The 19,897-nt window shown below is 33.1% G+C and overlaps 1 protein-coding gene across 10 annotated transcripts in view; it reads right to left on the bottom strand.

Annotated features, from left to right (window-relative positions):
- The window catches only part of Atrnl1 (attractin like 1), an 833,524-nt gene that overhangs the window by 794,883 nt on the left and 18,744 nt on the right, over positions 1–19,897 (bottom strand). For all 10 annotated transcript variants that reach the window (XR_010046243.1, XM_063244803.1, XM_063244801.1 and 7 more), the window contains exons 2-5: positions 10,851–10,934; positions 9,692–9,805; positions 2,938–3,066; positions 1,340–1,548 (exon numbers count right to left, since the gene is read on the bottom strand). Coding sequence is in view for 9 of the 10 variants with exons in the window: in XM_063244803.1 (XP_063100873.1) it covers positions 1,340–1,548; positions 2,938–3,066; positions 9,692–9,805; positions 10,851–10,934 (536 nt within the window). In the remaining variant the exon portion in view is untranslated. The remainder of the gene's footprint in view (positions 1–1,339; positions 1,549–2,937; positions 3,067–9,691; positions 9,806–10,850; positions 10,935–19,897) is intronic.

Here is a 19,897-nt window from a genome sequence, read left to right as displayed (position 1 = left end):
GTATTGCTATGTTGTTATGTCCTCTTTTATCTCAATCTCTCCCTTATTCATTAAAAAAATTAGTTATTTTTTATGGTTTTTTTAATTAAGGGGAAAATTTTAAAAAATTAGCAGGATATATTATAGTAACTTTTTTTGATTTCCTATTAACTTGATTGAAGTCCTATAATACTCCCACTATCTTGTTTTGACTCATTAGACTCTGTTCCGTTCTGTATGATATTATCAAGTTTGAGGGTATAGGCAACTACTTTGAAGGCAATAAGATTCACTAAGATGCCCATTCTGGTTTGACTATTATCTCCTTTGGAAGTCCTGTAATGTTTACAATGTTTAAGTTTTATTGGTCTTGTTCTCTACTGTTTTGTTCAACTTTATAATGAGATAGACAATTCTTTTTAAGGAAGCAAGAGGCATTATGGTAACCACTGTTGATAACCTTGTACTCTGTTTTTACATCATGTACTATGTCTATCCTTGGTTTTGACTGACAGCTTTGTTTTGCCATATTTGACTTTATTGTCTTCCAAAAAAAAAAGTAATAAGAACTAAGGAGTAATAAAACCCAAAATGTGTAAATTTTGTTGTAAAAAAGAGAGGGACAAAAAGTGCTCTAAAGGATACAACTGCAAGTGTGTTTAGGGGTGTTAAATAGCTGACCATATTAATGTTTTTGGTTGGATCATTGAACACAACTGTTTGCAGTCTCTCTGTTTGTTCACTTTGTATGCTTTGATACTGTAACTTGAGCAACTATCTCTAAGATGATAATGTGTAATCTATTAACTGGTGATTTCTTACTGTTTTTTTGTTTGTTTGTTTTTTGTAGTTCTGTATTACTTGTACCCTTACACCACTTTGTTTTGTTTTGTTTTTTCTTTTTCCTTTTAAATAAAAATTTTTTAAAAATAGCCACAAGAGGTCAGCCTTTCCTAAGGAATAAGTTTAATATAATGTACCTTGTGAGATAAGCATTTGTTTCTGCAATACAATATTTGTTACTCATTAGAAATCAAATCTGAATGCACCACATGTTAAATCGAGTGAAGGCATCAAATTTTTGTACATTCTACCAAAAAATTACAAAACACCATAACAATCACAGAACTACAATTTTTAAATTTCCAAATAAACTTCATTTAATCCTCAATATAGCATGAGGACAAAACCTATTACTAACTTATTTGTAACTATGAAGATTAAGAAGTTGTTAACTTGAACATTCTAAAAATTAAAACAAATATAAGTTATGTGTTCAAACCAAAAACAAATGAAAGTAGAATTTGTATTATTAGATACATGAATGAATGCTTCAAAACTATTACATTCACAAGCTTACCTTGCCAACTGTCATTGCAGACACACAGTTTTTCTCCTGTTAAGTCACAGTAACCATGATCTGGACTGCCACAATTGGCTTTACAGTAAGGAATATCACAAGCTTCACCCTTCCAGTATTTATCACATTCACAATATACTTGACTTGACACAGAGACACTAGTTGTACACTTCCCATGACCAGAGCAATTATTAGGACAAGAATTGATTCTGTAAAATACAATTCATATATATATTCAAGTTCCGGACAATTAGGGAAAAAATTGACACTCTGTAAACCTTATAATTGTATACTGTGTCACATGCTTATTAATACAATCACAGTGTCACTTCAGTTCTTTACTGTGTACCCTTTTACTCTCATGCAATTCAGTTAGCATTTATTTGTAATTAGTCTTACAACTAAGTCTTACTACAACTTCAGTAAGTTTATTTTGCTAACAAGACTCCAAATATCCAAGGACTACACATGTAACATCTGCAAGACCAGTATAGTTTTAAGCACAATGTTTGTAAAGATAAAAGTATAAACATTTTGAATATATATTTTACAGAAAGTAAATTCATGAATACCTGAAAGCATGAGAAGCAAAGATACAACTTAGTTATATAATTTTTTAAGAACCTGCCATCTATCTACTCTTCTGAAAGAGAAGGGATGCTTATGACATCTTATTTAATGTTGCTATACTTAACTTTATATTGTATATATTATTCTCCCTCCCATATATATTTGGACACACTATAGAATAAAGAAATCCTATAAATCGCTGATTCAGAGATATTCAGATTTTTTTATACCTGTTGAAAAATTCTCTACTTATCAATTTGTAGCTTCATGAAAAAAGGAAAAAAAATTAATGTGTAGAATTAAGTTGCCTATGGCTATTTCAATGAAAGTATCCCTTCGCCTCTTATATAAAAATTTATATAAACTGTCAGATACATATTAGATTCTCAATGAAAATTATTTTTCTTACTTTGGAGGAGCCTATATAGCCATACTCTGTACCTCCTAAGCTTTAATTTTAAAATGGGAAATATATCCACTCACAGAATTGATGTAAAGGGAATTAAATGACATGATGTATACATAGCATCCAGGACAGTCACAAAAAGAGAGGACTAACAAAGTTCAGTTCTCATGCTCCTCTTCAAATTTAAGTAAAATACTTTAGAGCACAGAAAGGCAACTGAAGAGCACCTGCAATTCAATGCACCTGCTGCTACCAGTAAAATTACACTAATTTATGTTAGTTTACTTAATAGCTTACCAATAAATGATGCTAAATTTGTAAAAATTTTCCATCAAACCTTAATTTGCTAAAATAACATTCTAAGACTTACACATTATCTTAACAAAGGCTTAGATAGCATCTTGTGGTGTATTAAAGATTTTATGTCACTTAGGAAGGAATCTTACATAATTTGAAATTTAATGTGTTCAATTTTAACACATGTTGAATTTATAAAAACATTAATACAAAACTTTTGTTACAAAAATCTATTATTATATAAGATATTTATATAGTAAGCCATCAGTAAATCCTTTTAAATCAATATAAATCTATTACAAGATGTTTTTTAAAAAATACTTACGAATAGAAAATGTTGAAACCAGTTAGATTATATGCAGCATCACTAAAAAAGTGTAACAGTGCATAGCCAGATGTTGTAACAACTTCAGGCACAGTTTCATTTCCCCTTACTTCAGGGACTATCAAACCACTAAAAGAGAGCAAAACTGAACAATGTGTATATCCAATGTATATATATGAGGGTTAATTACATAAAATTATGTGATTATTCTAAAAATATTATCAGAATCATTAAACATGTACATTAAAATAGATAACTACAAGATTAAAATTAATCCCTACCCATTTCTACCAAATTAGCTCTACCACTACTACTGCCAATACACACCTATTGTCGTATCACTCTTTTTATTCCCATTTGGACTACAGTGTCCAATTTTTCCTTTTAATTATCCATTCTGCCATAATGCTACAGGGTGGTCTTTTACTTAAATCATATATAAAACTTCCCTCCAAGCCACTATGCTAATTTTAACAAGTGACCGTATAAACTCATTTTGTCAAATGATTGTGAATTCCAGTGAATGCTCCATACCAACTACATGATTACAATGAAATTCTGGTTAAAGCTGTATATTGCCAATATGCTAAATCTAAGTGTTTCGGTTTTAAAATGTATGATTCTTGTGCTACTTTAAAATTTTAAATATTTATACAAATTATACTAATATATAACTATTCTAGAACATACTGTTCAACTAGGTCTATATGAACACATTCATCAAGCTAATTTGGGTGGCAGGGCAATTATAAATGTACACAAGTACACATTCCAGGTAACTATTACCTATTTGTTCTTGGGGGGAAAAATACATATCTTCATTTAGTGATACCATGCTACCCTCTCTAAATATGTAAAAACATGAAATAGGAGAAACAAAGAAAACTGCTAACAAAAAAATAGTACACAATTTAATATTCCTTTATGCCAAGTTTATTTATGTTTCAGCACCACTAGGACTTGAATTCCCTCACTCAAATAATATTTGACAAATTATATATTACAAAAAATAATTTATTCCTCAAATAGAAAAAGTAATAAACTCAACATAATGTGCCACTCATATTACATCTATTAATTCATGACTGCAATTGAAAAAGATTTTAATAGAATTCAAATTTTATAATACCACTGTTACACATACATATAAATGCTTCATGATAGTGAGATTACATCACAATGAGTACACTGATAAAGTAATATTCCCAGGTTTCTATCATGGATATAGCTAGCCTCTGAGATATCTCTGACACACAAACAAAAAAGAACAAATTTGTTTGCTTGTTTGTATGTTTTAAAAGCAATAAACAAAAAAAGGCATTGCACTTCTCCCATAACTTACTAGGCAATTTGGACCAATCTAAATTGTAATACAAGCCATGTAGTAAAATAACTATATAAAAATAAACAAAAATTGTAATACAACAAATAAAATTGTAATATAATCCATACAATAAAATAACTACATAAAAATAAACCAAAAAAAAAAAACCTCCATAAAGTCATTAGAGAGCTAATATGCAAGGTTAGCAGAGGCACTGAGGCAACTTCCCTCAACAAGAGAATGTTTATTTTAAATCAGCGTGAGATTTGAAGAGCTAAGAAAGCTGAGGGCGTTAAGAGAGTGGACTGCAAAAGTTTTACACAACTAGGAAAACAAAAAGGGGAATCCTGGTTCTTTACTTTGATCCGGAACCCCAAAAACTAGGAGAAGAAGAAAGCAAACTAGCTGAAGTCAGGACCTCTGAAAGACTTCCCTTCAGTTTAGCCATGAACCACCTGAATCCTGACTGAGTGACTGAATGCTCGAGCTCCCCTCCACTCCCTGCTGGAATGTCTCTTTTAGGTCTCAAATTATTGCTCCATATGATTATTCCAAACACAGTGTCAAGCACACTATTGTGCAGCACACAGGAAAAAATGTTTACTCCATTCCAAACCATTCTCCACATTCTTAAAACAAAAAAATAAATAAAAAGACTTAAATCTTTTCTATAACATACAGTTCAATTCTCTTTTGTGTAATGGAAGCACTATTACAGTGACTGAAAAGGTAAGGCCTAGAATTACATAATATGGCTTCATGTTCTGATTCTATTACTTCCCAGATGGTCAACTGTGGGGCTGTCAGAGTAATTTTTTGTGCTTTAATCTTCCATTTGTAAAAAGGCACTAACTATCAAAAGGGTCATTGTGAGAATTAAATGAAATGATGAATATAAAGAACTCTTGCACAATACTAGCACAAAATGAGCACTCAGTAGATGTTACTGATTGCTCTTTACTGCATAATCTGGCTTCCCTGTGTCCCTTAACAAGTCTTTTGATGAAGTTACTCAAAACTACTATCATCCTAAAATACAACAGTCTTGCCAGGTGTGGTAACAGAGAGGACTGTCAGCCTGGACTACATAGTGAGTTCAAGGACAGCCTGAACCATCTCAAGGCACTATCTCAAAACACACACATACACACACACATTACAATACTCTTTAGTGTCACTGTGTAATTGCCATGGCAAAATGGAACTTTTCTCCTCCAGATTCTTCTTCGGAGGCAAGCAGCTTCACCACATTTTCTCAGGCCTTAAGTATAAACTGGTAACCCTACCTCTCCTCAATTCAGATGAATGGACAGAATATGCCAACCCCGGCACTAGGTCAAAGTACAGGTTCGTTTACCACCTGGACAGAAGGGAGACATCTGAGTCCAGGAAGCCTGGACAAGTCCATCATTTCATTGTATTTCCTCCCTACACGGTTCTTTGCCTATAAAATACCCTAACATATCTACATATTGAAAGGTGGTAACTTGGGTAATGAGGTCATCTCCTCAGATCTATCTTTGATTATATCCTTGCTTGCTGCCAACATAAATGGCCTCCTTTGATGTGGTCAACAGCAAGCAAGTGAATCTGAGCATATGGGCCTGGGTGGCTATCTATACCTGTATGTATATATCTTCTCTACTTAGAGTGCCCTATCTGGTCCTATACTTTGCCTATCATCCTTATGCTCATGATAAAATTTATCATGATCTGCTACTTCCTTTGAAATTATATAACCCTCTTCCATAACCCAATTATTACAATTAATAGCCTGTGCATGACTATTATGTACAAATGAATCTAGTTGGTCTTTGTCTTTAGTTCTTGGAATGTAACCTTTCAATCCTTAGAATTCCTCCAATGATAAAGTGTATTTGAAAACTTATGCCAATAAGATAACTCACAGTTGACTGTTAGTTAAGCTGAGGTTTTAAAAAAAAGCATTTGACAATGGGGAACAGCAGTGAGGGCATTCACAACCCCTACTATTTTCTTTACTTTGCCTTTTTTTTTTTTTCCTTTTGAAATCCCCATATCCTGTCTTGAAAATTTCACTTATTTTATGGCCTATAGATTATAATTTAGATGCCTAGTTAGCAGTTAGACTCAAACAGCAAGTGAACTTTGGCTAAATCCCCATAAAGCCTCTTTCTTTCCCTTAACTGGCCAAAAAATCTACAGAAAGGGAAACAACCAGGTTTATCTCAAGGCACCAAACTGCCTGGTTGTCCACATTCTGTATGTCAGTTGACCAGATGTGTAAAAAGGTCTTATAACATTCCAAAGCAATGACAGTGCTGCAAAAAGGTGCTATCCATGGAAACCTCTGACTTTGTAGACTCATACAGGGGTATATAACAGAACAAAACAAAGGAATCAGTGCCAGCCAACCAGTAGCCAGGAGTTTCAATGACAAAAACAAACTGATCCCTGCAGTTTGAAATAAGCCTCACTTATTTCTGAAATCTGGGTGTCCCATGGGTAAATTTCTTGAGCATGCTGTAACACAGCCATGCTAGCAAGACCAGACATATGGAGAAAAGTTTGGGAACAAATGGTATTACCCAGTCTTCTGAGGGAGAAGAATGGTTACAGGGCTGAAGATTTAAGTTTAACCTCATACTTTAAGACCAATAATTCAATGAAGCAAGTATACATAATGAAAACCCAGTAAAAACACTGGACACCTGAAACTAAAGTAAGCTTTCCGGTTAGTGATATAAATTGATATTCTGGGTGGGTACCACATCCTGAGGAGAGTATGTTTTGTATTTGTCATCCTTTTAGACCTCTTTTTAAGCTTGTTTATTTGGCTGGTGTCCAGCCTTCATAGTAAAGTATAGTCAGAAGTATATCACTTTTCCAAGTGTGGTGAGTCATTCTAGCAAGTTATCAAAGTTTAGGAAGGGTGAGACACCCCAAATTTGTAGCAAGATGATCAAAGTGAAAGTAGAGACTTTCAAACTTGTAACTAGTGTCTGAAGTAATGGCAATCTGTGAAGGACTGTATCCTTACTCTAGGAAGTTTGAATCAACTCCAGGTACTTGATGTCTCAACTCATTCCAGTGACTTATGCCTTATTTCTTACTATATGTTATAGGCATATACAGTCAACTCCAGGTACTTGATGCCTCAACTCATTCCAGTGACTTATGCCTTATTTCTTACTATATCTTATAGGCATATACAGTCTCTGGCATTGAGTTGGTTATCAAATGTTTGCTGAGTTTTGAGGACGTAGTTCACTCTAAAACTGCTTGTCTAGCATGCAGAAAGCCCTGTGTTCATCCTTAGTACCATCAAAAAAAAAAAAAGAGAAAGAAAGTTTTTTAGCTAATAAACCTTCATACTACTGATATAATGCAAACGTAATTAGAATTTCATTCAAAGTGAAGTTGAAACAGTATATAGGCTTTTAAAAGAAGAAAATGAGGCTGAAATTCTAACCTTGGCTCTATCGCCTATTAGAACTAAATAATTTATCTGAGGCTCAATTTTCTCAACATTAAAATGGAAATATTGGCACTCCCACAAGATTTTTGTGAGGATTAATGACATTTCAATTTTCATGTTAGGTCGCAGCATGCATCCAGAGGGACTAACCCATGCCACCCAATACGACAGTTATACATGGACCACTGGAAGTTCAAGCCCTCTTAGAGTCATCCATGTATCATGGGTGGCTCGAGCCCATGGGAATGGGTTAAACTACCCAGCAAAACACTTAGCATCAATGGATATTTAATACATATGAGTTTTCTATCTTTCGCAGGATAGCCAACAAGAACACTTGCTAATGAAAATTCACCACTCTTTCACAGACATATACTAAACCCATCCAGATAATTATAAAAGACTCCATTAAGTAACAGAAAAGAATTGGTTAAGAATATTAGCAAATCAGTATTAACATAAAGTCATCGGATTACTGGAAAAATAAGTGAAAAGGCACATATCTAAATCAAGTTAGTTAATAGCATTATAAAATGAGTAATGATAGCAAAGTTATGCTTAATTTCCTAAAAATAAATGTGTGAACCCAGGATCTTATCTAGTTGTCATGATGAAGAATCACAACATGATTGTTCACAAGCTTTTATTACATTTTGTATCTACTCTCCTTAGACACAGTATTAATTGCACCTATCCTTTTTATAATATTCAAAAACTCAAAAAAGAATTTCTGAAAAGATTTTTAGCAACAGCCATGTCATAGAATAAGTGTTTAAATTACAAATGCACTTAGAAATAGTAATTTGGGGCTGGGGATTTAGCTCAGCGGCATAAGCACCTGCCTTGCAAGCAGGCAGTCGTGAGTTCAATCCTCGGTACCGATAAAAATGAAAAAGACAAAAAAAAAAAAAAAAAAAGAAAAGAAAAGAAATAGTAATTTGGAAATAAAAAGCCTTGAATATTTGTCCAAAAAATGATAGCTCACATTCCAGATACAGTATCTGCAACATAAATAGCAAAAATTAAAATAAGTAATTTTATGAGAACAATAACCTGTTAACTGTACTTGAATTTTCAACAGTTATAAGACATGAGAGAGATACTGCATTAATAACAAAAGTAAAGGAAGACATAATCAGTATCAGATTAACAATCATGTTAGTAAAGATATATTCTTGAAGTGAAATACAAACAGTATAGTCTTGTAAATCAAGAGATTGGGGCTGATATCTACACAATGTATTCATATGTTTTTCTGTGTCCAATATATTTCATCTCCTACTCATAAAACTCTTATAGTAAACTCTATACACATACATATACAAAATTTATAAATAGCTAAAATGCTATAATTTTAAAATTAGTTTATTCAACTACTAACAATAAAATACCTTGAAGCAACCAAAACCACATTTCAAAAATTAGTGGACGTATTCCTTTACTGAAAAAATAAACAGTATAATTTAACCAATTTTGTAGAATTTCAAATTTCACCAATTCGCTAAAAAAAAAAAAGAAAATGATAAAAATAAATACATTTGTCTCTGTGTTTCTGGAACTAGGATGTAGCTCAACAGTAGAGTGATTGCTGAGAATGCATGAGACCTGGGTTTCATTCTAAGCACCACAAAAACAAATTCTTTCTCAGTTAGAAATTTACTCTATAATCTACCCAAATTCATAGTTCTGAAAATATATTCAAACCACTTTAAAAAAATAAACACAGTGAATATGAAGAATATTTATAAAGAAATCTATAGTCCCAATAGAGCATAATACAAAGCAAATCAGTATCTACAGTATTGAATATATACTTAAATTGACAGTCCTGATATATAATAAACATATATTAATCTTTGAAACTTTGTCATTAATATCTAAGCAATATTTGAGTATCAATAAGCTCAAATTAATAAATTATACAAATTGTCTCCCTACAGCTGACCATAAATTTATTAAATAAACATACTCACCTAAGTACAGCTATTAAAGGTGCATATATTGAATCTCCATCATAAACATACATATGATCCCAGCTACATTCTGTAGCAAAATGATTGAATCTCAACCTTAACACTGCATTTGGACTGAAAAAAATTAAAATACATTTCAAATTAGCATCTAACATATAAAACAGTATGAAGAATTTTTAGACAATGTTTTCTTAAAGATCTATTTTATACATAATTTTCCACAAATCTTTAAATCTCCAGACTAGAAGATTAATAAACCATTACACATAGCAGTGAAATTTTCAAAATCTTATTAACAGGTCATATGCACGTATCACCATTTTCTAAAAATTTTATTAACAGAAAATGTTCTATGTCTCTATTCAGGTAGAGGTTTCACAGCTTATAAGCATAACTTATACATCTTAAATTGTTTGCAAAAATGGGTGCATTCTATCATAGTTGTAGTTGAATAAAGTTGATTTCAAAACACAATATTCAAGAAACATTCTCAATTCTACAGAATCTTTAAATGGAGGCACTACATTCTTTAAATCTAATTAAAAGGTCTTAAAATTATATACTATTAACAAACAAACTGAGACTATAGGTACACAGAAAAAGTAATAGCTTTAAGTTTAATGTTTTTTAAATAATAACAAGTTTTCCAAATACATGGTTTAAAAATTATAAAACAGCTTAAAAAGTATTCATAACAATTCATTTACATACAATACATTTAAATAGGCAAATTCAGTTTCAAATCCTAATTCTAAAAACACTCTAGTTGGATAATTAACTTTCTTCTTCAAAATGTTCTATTTAACCCTTAGAGGCAAAATGCTGAGTAGGTAAATCAATGGCTTAAACTGATATAGAATATTATTACAGTTTTCAAATTCCATAAAGTATTTTCAAAAAGCCAAAATACACCTATTTAATGCACAATAACATAATTCAAAAATAAAATATATAAATTAAGCTATTATCACAAGCTGGAGTTATTATAATTCATATAAATGTGATGTTTACAAGTAGTCAATCTATTTATGAATATTTTCCAACAATAAACAAATAAACTATGTATTATATAGTAATTATATTTTTTAATACTTTAGCATTGAAATGATCACCTTTATAATTGCAAAATAAATTAATTCAAGTCAAATTGTATACTTACTAGCCTTCAATTAGCCATGTACACTTAGTTTTATACTTATAGTTAATTGGCCCATCTGTTAAATATCCAGAAGGTTCTGTTAATCTAGAAAAGAAAAATCATGAAAGTGATTACCTTAAAGTAACTTAAAGATTTACAGCATGAGATTTTTTTAAAAATCATTAAAGCAAAGAAATGACCAATAGTAACTTCCAAAGAGAAGGATACATTTAAAACTCAAAAGAAGTTTGAAATTGCTCTATTTTTCTCTGTATCTGAAAAGAAACTTAGTTAAGATTTGATTATATACCATGGCCATTTCAATTTACACAATGCAAAATGCCACTGAAAAAGTAAACATTGTAATGAAAGCTTCAAGTTGATGCATATAGATTAAGCTAAACTTTATCTGCACAAAACCTTGGGTGAGGCCAAAAAGGGAAGATCAGATGCATTTGGAAGATGCAGATCTATGGAATAGTTCCCATCTCATTTTGAGGAGATCACTATTAGTTATATATGTTTTCTATGCACCAGAATTTTTAAGTGGTTGCTATCAGACTTCACAGTTATAGTACCTATTTCTATTACCACTTTTTCTCTTGACTAATTTACATTTAGTACAAGAATTCAACCAATTTCAAAATGGAAAATCAAAAGATTTTAATACTTTCTATTTTGCCCATTAGAAAACATAACTTTAAAACTTCCCTCACATTTTCAGAATCTTAAAATATTTGAGTTCGAATCTACTTCACTTTGTCCTTACCATTTTATCAGTAGAAGACCATGTATTAAATAGTTAAAGTATTTCTCCACTTGGCCTTCACATATAATATGTACACAGAGGCATTTTATAGCTAATTCATCTTTATATATGTAAATAAACATACTTATATATACAAAGGAATATTAGAATAATTGACTTTTCTTTCTTTCTTTTTTTGGGGGGGCAGGGGGGTTTACCGGGGATCAAACTCATAACCTAGTGCTTGCCAGGCAGGCACTTATGCCGCTGAGCTAAATTCCCAGCCCTAATTATCTACTTTTAGATAAAAAGAAAATTTTCTCTAGAGATCATTAAAAGTTTTAAAGAAAACTTCATTATCTATATCAGGGTTGACAGAAAAATCAGTCAATGTTAATGTTATTTGTAAGTATTCTATGACCCCTGCAAGTAACTTTGGTAATAAAGGAGCCAATTCAGGATTTAAAAAAATTTCAAAGACCACCACAAATTCCAGCGAAATACAGTGGCACACTTCTGTAATCCCAGCCCCCAGGAAGCTAAAACAGGGGGACTTCAAGTTCCAGGGCAGCAACCTGGACTATAAAATGAGACCCTGTCAATAAACAAATAAATAAATAAATAAATAGCTATTTGGTCTTTAGCCACAGCAATAAATGTAACACCAGTATTAAATCAAATCAATTTAGGCAATCAATAACAGCTGGTTACAATAATGCTTCCTAAAGCCTTGCAATTAGTAGCAGCCTCATATATGGTTACCACATGAAAAACATAAATTTAAAATCTTCACATGTGCAGAAATTAAGCAACACTTCTAAATCACAAAGACTATTAGAAAATATTTTAATTGAATAATACTAAAGTCACAACATACCAAAATGTTCAACAAAGCTGAAACAGAGAACTTATACTGTAGCTCTAAACATGAATATTAGAACATTAACAATCATGATTACACAATTAGCATTATGACTCAAAAATATCGAAAAAGAACACCAATTTAAATCAAAAGACAGAATAAAGAAGGAAAGATCAAAATTTTGAAATTCCTGAGACAGGAAAAGTCATAAAAAATAAAACCAAGAAATGATTTTATGAAGTATAAAATTAGTATTTTCCAAGAAAAACTGATCATGAAAGAAAAAGAAAAATATTAATTATCAGGAAGAAAAAGAAGACCTTAGTGCTAATGCTAATGCCACAAAAAGCATAAAACACAGACATGCTGGCACACAACTATAATCTCAAGACTCTCAATTTCAGGATCAGGTTGAGTAACTTAGCAACTTGGACTAAAAATAGATGGGCTGGGGATGAAGGTCAGTGCAAAGGGCATGGATTCAATCCTCAGTATCACAAAAAAAAAAAATTCCAAATTTCATATCAATGAATTTACCATTTTAAGCGAAATGGAAAAATTCTTTGAAAAGCTAAACTTGACAAACCTAACATACAACAAAATAGAAAATCTGACATCCCTATATTTGCTAGGGAATTGACTTTATAATTTAAAATAATGCACAAAAGTACCTACAAGTTACAATGGCATGCAGTTCCACAGATGAATATTTAAATATTTTTCAAATATTTATATAATAATGCATGTTCACAATCTCTTTCAGAGTAGAGAAAAAAAGATACGTATCCCAACTTCTTCTATGCAACCAAGATACAGAGAAGAAATTAAATTTCGACAAGAAAATTTCAAAAAATGAAAAATTAAACATATCCCTCATACAGAAAATTCTTAAAATACTAAATTTAATCAAAGAACATATAGAAATGAAAACACATACTAGAATGTCTGACAGTAAATATTTAAAGACTCACAAAATATTTGCTATATTGGGAGAACAGAAAGTCATTCTGTGGAACAATGGGTAAAGTCTAGAGATGAGACTATCTAGGGTTAGCCAATGGATCAAACAAATTATTCAAGTAAATTCAAGAAGGGAACTCACGAATTAATTATTCTGATCTCCTGAGCAACTGAAATGCTCCTAGTATTCTTTATATATCATTCACAAAATAATTTGCTGATTCAGTCTGAAGATCCTCCCTTGCCCAACATGGAATGCCAACAGTATAAAAGCAGTTATGCAGAAGTCATTCCTCAAAATCAATGAAAAGCAAATAAACCCACTGCTGCCCAAGGCCAAAGATTACAATTGAAGCAAATGACAGTCAAAAGCTGAGGAGGAAAAACTGAGGGAAAAAAAATAATTCTTCAGAACAGGGAAGGTGCTTTGTGGAATTATACAGGGAAATTTAGGAAACCATGTCCACATCTATCTGTATGCTCAGATTACCTCTGGTAATCTTCAGATCAGAACAATCTTCAGATCAGGAACTGAGGGTTCAGACAGAAGCATGAGACAGAGGTGGCTGAAGTACACAAGAGGTGCCACAACATACAGTCAGTCTGCAAAGACTGAGGTGGTATCCATATTTCTTAGCTCCAAACAATCAAGGAAATCTCTTTCAAAATACTAGCTGACCACAAGCTAAAGGAATGGAGACTTCAGAGACCACAGACAATAAAAAATACAGTCATTACAAAACAGTTTATAAAAGCCACTAAACAAATAAACAACAACCCACACAAGCACCAAAAACAAAGCCTAAAAGGAAAAACCATGATTTCTAGAGTTATCATATTATCAAATGTCTAGTCTAACAAAAAAAAACTTATAAAGCATAAAAAGAAATAATATGGTATCACCTGGTCACAGGAGAAATTAATAAAAACTATTTCTGAGAAAGTACAGACTTTGGTAGACAAAAATATAATGCTCAAACTATAGAAAACCATAAATAAAAGTTAAAGGAAACAAAGTGATGTCTCAACCAATAGAAAACATTAATAAAAATTTAGAAATTTTATTATCACAACCTCAAGCTCCTACATTATTTCCATTCTTATAAAAAGCAAGATAATAAAATGAATATTCTATGTAAAATTTAAAAGGCTTCACTAACAAATCCTTCTCCCCAGTTTCTTTATTTTTTATTTATTTATTGGGGGGAGAGGGGGACCAGGGATTGAACTCATGATCTTACGCTTGCCAGGCAGGCGCTTAAGCTGCTGAGCTAAATCCCTGGCCTTCTCTCAGGTTTCTAACTAGCATTTTTAAACCTTTAAAATCAAAACACTGTTTTAATTAAATTGTAAAAATCAAATCCTGAATCCAGTGCAACAAATTTTAAGGCTTAAAATACAAAAAAAAATTTCAGGCTATGTGATAACAGTTTTGTACCTCGGGGACTTAATTTTAAAGATTTTAATTTTCTAGTTACTTCCACTTCAATTTCACCTATAAAGCAAGACTAGAAATATAACATATCAAGCAGCACCTTAATGAATAGTCCAAAAATATATGGCTCTTTTATAAGGAAATAAAACTGGAAATTTAAGAGCAGGCAGCCCTGCTGGCCAAATATTACCCATAATTTAATATACCATATTCCTAGTTGGAAATACACCTCCCAAACTGCATATGAGGAAATCACTTTTGTTCCTCTTGTTACAAAAACTCATCCCCCAGCATGAGTTGTAAAAAAACATCAGGATGCCCCTGATGTATCCTCTGCAACATTTCTGACTCTACAGTGTCTATTTTTTTTTACCACCTTTCTTCCTCCAGCTGCTCAACCTCATTCTGTATTCTCCAACTCCTTAGCCTCAGTTTAAAAATAAGTTCTCCCTCCAAAGAAACACGCACTCTAGGAGATACCACCAAAACCTCTACCTTTTCCTTTAAGAAGTGATGTGAAACTGGTATGCCTCCCCACCTAGTATGCACAACAAGAATACAGAAAACTACACACCATCTTCCATTCTATTCAACTTCAATGGCACAATGCACAGACTTTCTAGAAAATTCTATTCATTGAAGTCCCTGAATGCTTCCCTTACTATATCCCACATCCCTAAAATAAAGACCTTACCGAGAGCCTATCTTTCCCTCCACTTTCTGGAAAGGTTTTCTCTTTCGCAATTTCAATCTATGTAAGTGTGACAGGTTGCCGACAACTAAAGCTGAAAAATGGAAAATCACTTCTTATCACCAAAATAAGAGGGGAAAGCCCCTCATACTTCTACAATAAGTGAAAAATAGTTCTTTTAGGTTCCTGACTCCTTAAATTTTACAAACCTTCACCTTCATGCCATTTGAGCAAAACATCTCCATTGAACACTCTAGACTTCTTCACAATCTAGCACTGATCTAAAATTCAGAAGTCTGACACACACCAGCTGCCATCAGGGACACTTCCCGCCACCAGTAGCCAGCATAAGCTGGAAAAAGCAGCAGTCAGCCCCACAGCATTGCACCCAATGGCCACCATCAGATACCCATAGCCAGCACAGGTTACGAGAACCAAACAGTCATGCTTCAGAGAAATTGTAGCCAACACAGGAAGTGTCTGGGATCCCACTACCTGCATGTCTGAAAGAACCCAGGAAAATGTCCAGATGAAGAAGGAGAACGAAGTCTATGGCCTCCAACCCATGCAGAGCAAGTCTAGGAGACGAAAACATTGGAGAGATTGGGAGTCACTCACTTGAAGTTTCTAAAATGATGGCAACTAAAGTAAAGAAACAACTCCAGAAGGCTATAAAAGAAATTAGAACAGAAATACTATCTCAGGCAAAATAAGAAATGAAAAACATAATAAAACTGCTAAGCATTTCTTTAAAAAAGACATACTTTAAATAAATTGAGGAACACTGGAAAATGAGGGAAACCTTGAATGAACAATATAAGAAAGATTTAGAATACATGAAACAAATGCAAAGAGATATCCAAGAAATTAAAAATTCCATTAAAAGCAGACAAAACAGTATGAACACAACTGAATATAGACTTTGAGACCTTGAAGACAGGATTGCAGCTAGTGATCACAAAAGGAAAGATCTCTTAGAAATAACAAGGAACCAGGAATAACAATTCAACAGCTGCCAGACGATGCAAGAAAAGTAATTTAAGTATAACAGGTGTCAGTGAGAAAGCAAGGGTCAACACAAATGAAATAAAGCCTATTTACAGAAGTAATAGTAGAAAACTTCCCAAGCATGGGAAAAAGCACCAGACACACAGACAAGTGAGGCATATAGAACTCCAGTTAGCCATAACCAAAATAAATCTACAGCCAGACATATAATAAGATTCCAGATATTCAGCAAAGACCAAAATATTAAAAGCTCTTAGAGAAATGAAACAGATCACCTATAAAGGAGAACTTATCAGAAGCAGGACAGAATCATGACTTCTCAACACAAACCATCAAGTCAAAAAGAGGTTGAAGTGTTTCAAGTCCTGAAACAAAATGACTTCCAACCCAAATTGATGTACCTTATAAAACTACCTTTCAAAATTAATGGAGAAACAAGATACTTTCATGACAAAGAACAACAGAAGGAATTCATGACTGCCAAAACAACCCTACAATGAATACTGGAAGACATTCTAGAAAGAGATAAAAATAAACACAGTTTCAGGAACATCGGCAGAGAGGGATCACTAAGCAAGGCTAACAACTGAATGGAGGGGAAAAGTAGGCAGCCAACAGCAGGAAAATAGCATGGCAGAGACAAGTCGGTGCAGGTTGGATGTAACCATCAATGTATATGGCCTCAATTCACCAATAAAAAGACACACAGGCAGAGTGGATCAGGTGACAGAATCCATCATTATGCTTTATACAAGAAATACATTTAACTTGAAAAAAAATTCATAGAATGAAAGTTAAAGGAGGGAAAACAACACTCTATGTAACACACAACCAGAAAAAAGTAGGGGTGGCTTGCCCATCAACTGCAGAATAGGTAAGAAAGACATGGCATTTTTATACAATGTAAAGCTACTCAGCTGGGTATATTAGTCAGAGCCCGCGTCTCATTCCAGCCCTTCCTCCTCGTGGCAGCCTGATTGGCCACAGTCAGATATATAAGCCAGAACCCGCAACAATAAAGTTGGCAGTTACCTGTTACCCACAAGAGCATCCTCTGTCTCATTGGGGGGCTGCGCCGGTCAGTTATTAATTCTTTTTATCTTTACTTTTACTGACAAACACTAATTGTATATATGTGTAGGGTACAGAGTGATCCTTCAATACATGTATACACTGTATATTGAGTAAATCAGGCTAACATGTCAATCACCTCATACACTTATCATATATATGTGATGAAAACATTTGAAATCTATTCCTTTATCAATTTTGTAATAGACCTAATTATTAGGAATGGTCACTTTGCTGAGACTCTACACTAGAACTTATTTCTCCTAACTGAAGCTTCTTACCTTCTGACCAAAATTTTCCCTTTCCCTGTCCAACCCATATCCCTCAGCTTCTGTAATCACCATTTTAGTCTCTACTACTATGAGTTAAAATTTTACCTTCTATATGTGAGATTAGACAATGTTTTAGTTGGCAAGAGCCAACTTTAAAAGAGAAAAAGACACACCTTCCCGCTGTTACACTGTATGATGACTCCACCCTTGGGTGGGTGTAGCACTCACACCACCAATCCCAGTACCAGACAATGAACCAATCACAAACGCTAGATTCAGTTGCCTCTATGATTGCATGAGAGCTGGGGGCAGGAGATGGGAAGACCTGACATCAAGCATAACAGTATTTGTCTTTCTGTGCTTGGCTTATTTCATTTACTATACTGTACAGTAAGTCCCTGTTTTACAAATGAGTTCCATTCCAGAAGAAAGTTCATAAATCAGATTCATCCTAATCTGGCAAAGTAGGTCTTATACAGTACATCTGTGAATCTGATACAGTACATGTGAAGTTTCATGACTCAAATTTTCATATGTTGGGGACTTACTGTACTACAGGTTATTCATTTTGTCACAAATTACATCATTCCTTTCAGCCTTGTTAAAGCTGAATACTAGTCTGTTGTGTAAATAGCCCACTTTTTCTACTCCATTCGTCTGCTAATGGACTCTTTAGATTCTTCCAAATCTTGGTTATGTGAATGATGTTTTGACGAACATGGACTCAAGGCCATTTCTTCAACATACTGATTTCAATCCCTTGGATCTATTTCAAGTAGTGAAATTGTTGAAGCAAGTGGAAGTTCTACTTTCAAATTCTTAAAGAGTCTTCTTACTCTTTTCCAAAATGGCTATATTAATTGACATACCCACTAATACTTCATGAAGATTTCCTTTTGGCTACAGGCTAGCCACATATGTTATCTTTCATCTTCTTAGTCATTCTAACAAGTACGAGATCGTATTCAGTGATTCATTTCCCTAATGATGAGTTATATTAAAGATGTTTAAATATATTTGTTGACCTTTTACATGTTTGGCTTGATTTTTAAATAGTTGCTTGCTTTCTTATTATTAAGTAATTTGAGTTTCTTAAATATTTTGGATATTAGCTATTTATCTACTGTGTAATTAACAAATATTTTTTCCCAGTCTGTGGATTTTCTCTTCATCTTGTTGTTACCTTTGCTGTACAGAAGCGCTTTGGCTTTATTCAATCACACTTTTAAATTTTTGTTCTTGTTACCTATAGTTTTGAGGTCATAAAGAAGAACTCACTTACTGGACCAATGCTATATAGCTATTCTGTTACATCAATGCTCTAGTAATTTTTCAGTTGCACATCTTACATTTAAATCTCTAATATATTTTAAGTTGATTTTTGTATAAGGGGTGAAATAAGGGTCCACTTTCATTCTTTTCAATATGAATAGCTAGTTTTCTCAACACCATTTATTAAAGAATTTGTCCCCATTGTGCGTTTTTAGCCTCTCTGTCAAAAATTAATTGAATATAGATGTATGGATTTATTTCTAGGGTCTCTATCCCACTCCAAATCAATGTTTTTACTTTTATGCTAGTATCAGAAAATTTAATTGCTGTAACTTTCTAATGTACTTTGACATCAGGTAATAGGATGGCTCCAGCTCTTGTCTTTACTTGAGATTGCTTTGGCTACTCCAAGTCAATTGTGGCTCTATATAAATTTTAGGGCTGTTTTCTCTCTGCCAGTAAAAAAAGACATTGGAAATTTGGTAGGGTTGCACTGAATCTAGAGATGCCTTTGGCCAATGTGGACATTTTAAAATTACATTCTAATTCACGAACGTTAAATGCCTTTTATTTGTGTCATTCTTAATTTCTTTCAACAGTGTTTTAGTTTTCAGCATGTCTTTCATCTCCTTGGTTAAACTTGGTTATAACTAAGTATATAACTAAAGTGGCGGGAGAACATGGCAGACAGATAGCAGCAGCTACGGAGGCTCTCTGAAAGACCCAGCTTAGAATTCAGGAATGGTGCG

This window comes from Cavia porcellus, unplaced genomic scaffold (genome assembly GCF_034190915.1).
Source record: "Cavia porcellus strain 051 isolate PalLab524CR breed Dunkin Hartley unplaced genomic scaffold, mCavPor4.1 scaffold_2, whole genome shotgun sequence".
Classification (NCBI taxonomy): domain Eukaryota; kingdom Metazoa; phylum Chordata; class Mammalia; order Rodentia; family Caviidae; genus Cavia; species Cavia porcellus.
The sequence above is the reverse complement of the archived record's forward strand: the minus strand, read 5'-3'. Positions and strand labels throughout refer to the sequence as shown.